Here is a 1,860-nt window from a genome sequence, read left to right on the forward strand (position 1 = left end):
TCTTGAAGGGAGGAGCCTGAAGTTACTCCTTCCCCCAAGTAATGATTTGTTACAAAGGATGAATTCTTGCCTTGGTTCAGACTCGTAACTTGAAATCTCACTTTACATTTGACAGTAGGTGAACTTATCAAAAATGGTAGAGACCCCCTCTACTACTTTGACATAGCCTGCTTTGTCTTTGTGGAAACATTTAGCTTACATTCCTCTTTTCCTTAAAGATATAGTCTACGCTAATTTCAAAAGTGCCCAGTCAGACAAAACAGATCTAGCAGAGAAGTGACTCTTACGAGACCTAAATCCCATGCTGCTTTGATTTTTGGAGCACATTTGAGTCAGTACCCAAGGAAATTGTACCAGGTTCCAAACTGCCCTTCAATTTCTCCTCTCTCTCTCTCTCTCTCTTTTTTTTTGGGGGGGGGGGGTGAGACAGGTGGCCAGTTCCCAGAGAGAGAGGAAGAGTAGAAACCATAAATGAGCACTGTCCTCAACCAAGGTGCTGAAGAACACCCCACAGTATTGTGCTACCAGATGAATGGGTCTTGCCCCAGGACAGTCCATCCGCTGCACATTCAGTTGGCCATCTACCTGGCTTGTGCAGTGGGCATGCTGACTACGGTCCTAGGAAATTTGTTTGTGGTGTTTGCTGTGTCTTACTTCAAAGTGCTTCACACCCCCACCAACTTCTTGTTACTTTCCCTGGCGCTGGCTGACATGTTTCTGGGTCTGCTAGTGCTGCCCTTGAGCACCGTTCGCTCAGTGGAGAGCTGCTGGTACTTTGGAGACTTCCTCTGTTGCCTGCATACTTACCTGGACACCCTCTTCTGCCTCACCTCCATTTTCCATCTCTGTTTCATTTCCATTGACCGCCACTGTGCCATCTGCGAGCCCCTGATCTATGCCTCCAAGTTCACGGTCAGGGTGGCCTTCAGGTACATCCTGGCAGGGTGGGGGATTCCGGCGGCTTACACTGCCTTCTTCCTCTACACAGATGTGGTGGAGAATGGGCTCCGTCAGTGGCTGGAAGAGATGCCTTGCGTGGGCAGTTGCCAGCTGCTGTTCAATAAGTTTTGGGGCTGGCTCAACTTTCCTATGTTCTTCTTCCCCTGCCTCATCATGATCAGCTTGTATGTCAAGATTTTTGTGGTTGCCACAAGGCAGGCTCAGCAGATCAACACCTTGAGCAAAAACCTGGCCGGGGCTGCCAAACGTGAAAGAAAAGCAGCCAAGACCCTGGGCATCACGGTGGGCATTTACCTGCTGTGCTGGCTTCCCTTCACTGTGGACACGCTGGTTGACAGCCTCCTGAACTTCATCACGCCACCACTGGTCTTCGACATTTTTATCTGGTTTGCTTACTTCAACTCAGCCTGCAACCCTATCATCTACGTCTTTTCCTACCGATGGTTCAGAAAGGCACTGAAACTCTGCCTGAGTCAGGAGATCTTCTCATCTCGGACACGCACTATTGATTTGTACCAAGAATGACTTTTTCAACTGAATGCAGGCAAGGGGTGTGTCCTTGCAGGAGGAATAAGTGGTGCTGTGGCAGTGGGCTGTGTGGCGTCATGAGTTTGTGGGCATGCTTTTAAGGGCACCATGGTTTAAGTGGTGGAAAAAAACCAACTTCTTAATTCAGAAAGAAATACAGCCCTCTCTTTATTCAATGTTTCTGTAGTAGAACGTAGGAAAAGGAGAGAATGAAGTCAACTAAATATTTGTTGGATAAGTTGAAATTCTGTGAAAATATTGGGCTCGTTGTTTATTACTTCCTTGAGACAGGGGAGATACAGAGGTGGAGGGAAAAGAGCACGAGGTTGGGATTTCTGAATTCTCATCCTGGTTCTGCCACCTGGCAGTGCT

General features: G+C 47.9%; 1 protein-coding gene across 1 annotated transcript; it reads left to right on the forward strand.

Annotated features, from left to right (window-relative positions):
- The first annotated feature begins 471 nt into the window (after positions 1-471).
- Positions 472-1,485, forward strand: TAAR5 (trace amine associated receptor 5). The gene has a single exon (XM_026504672.2). The coding sequence runs from the start codon at positions 472-474 to the stop codon at positions 1,483-1,485; it is 1,014 nt and encodes a 337-aa protein (XP_026360457.1).
- Positions 1,486-1,860: the final 375 nt, after the last annotated feature.

This window comes from Ursus arctos, unplaced genomic scaffold (genome assembly GCF_023065955.2).
Source record: "Ursus arctos isolate Adak ecotype North America unplaced genomic scaffold, UrsArc2.0 scaffold_13, whole genome shotgun sequence".
Classification (NCBI taxonomy): domain Eukaryota; kingdom Metazoa; phylum Chordata; class Mammalia; order Carnivora; family Ursidae; genus Ursus; species Ursus arctos.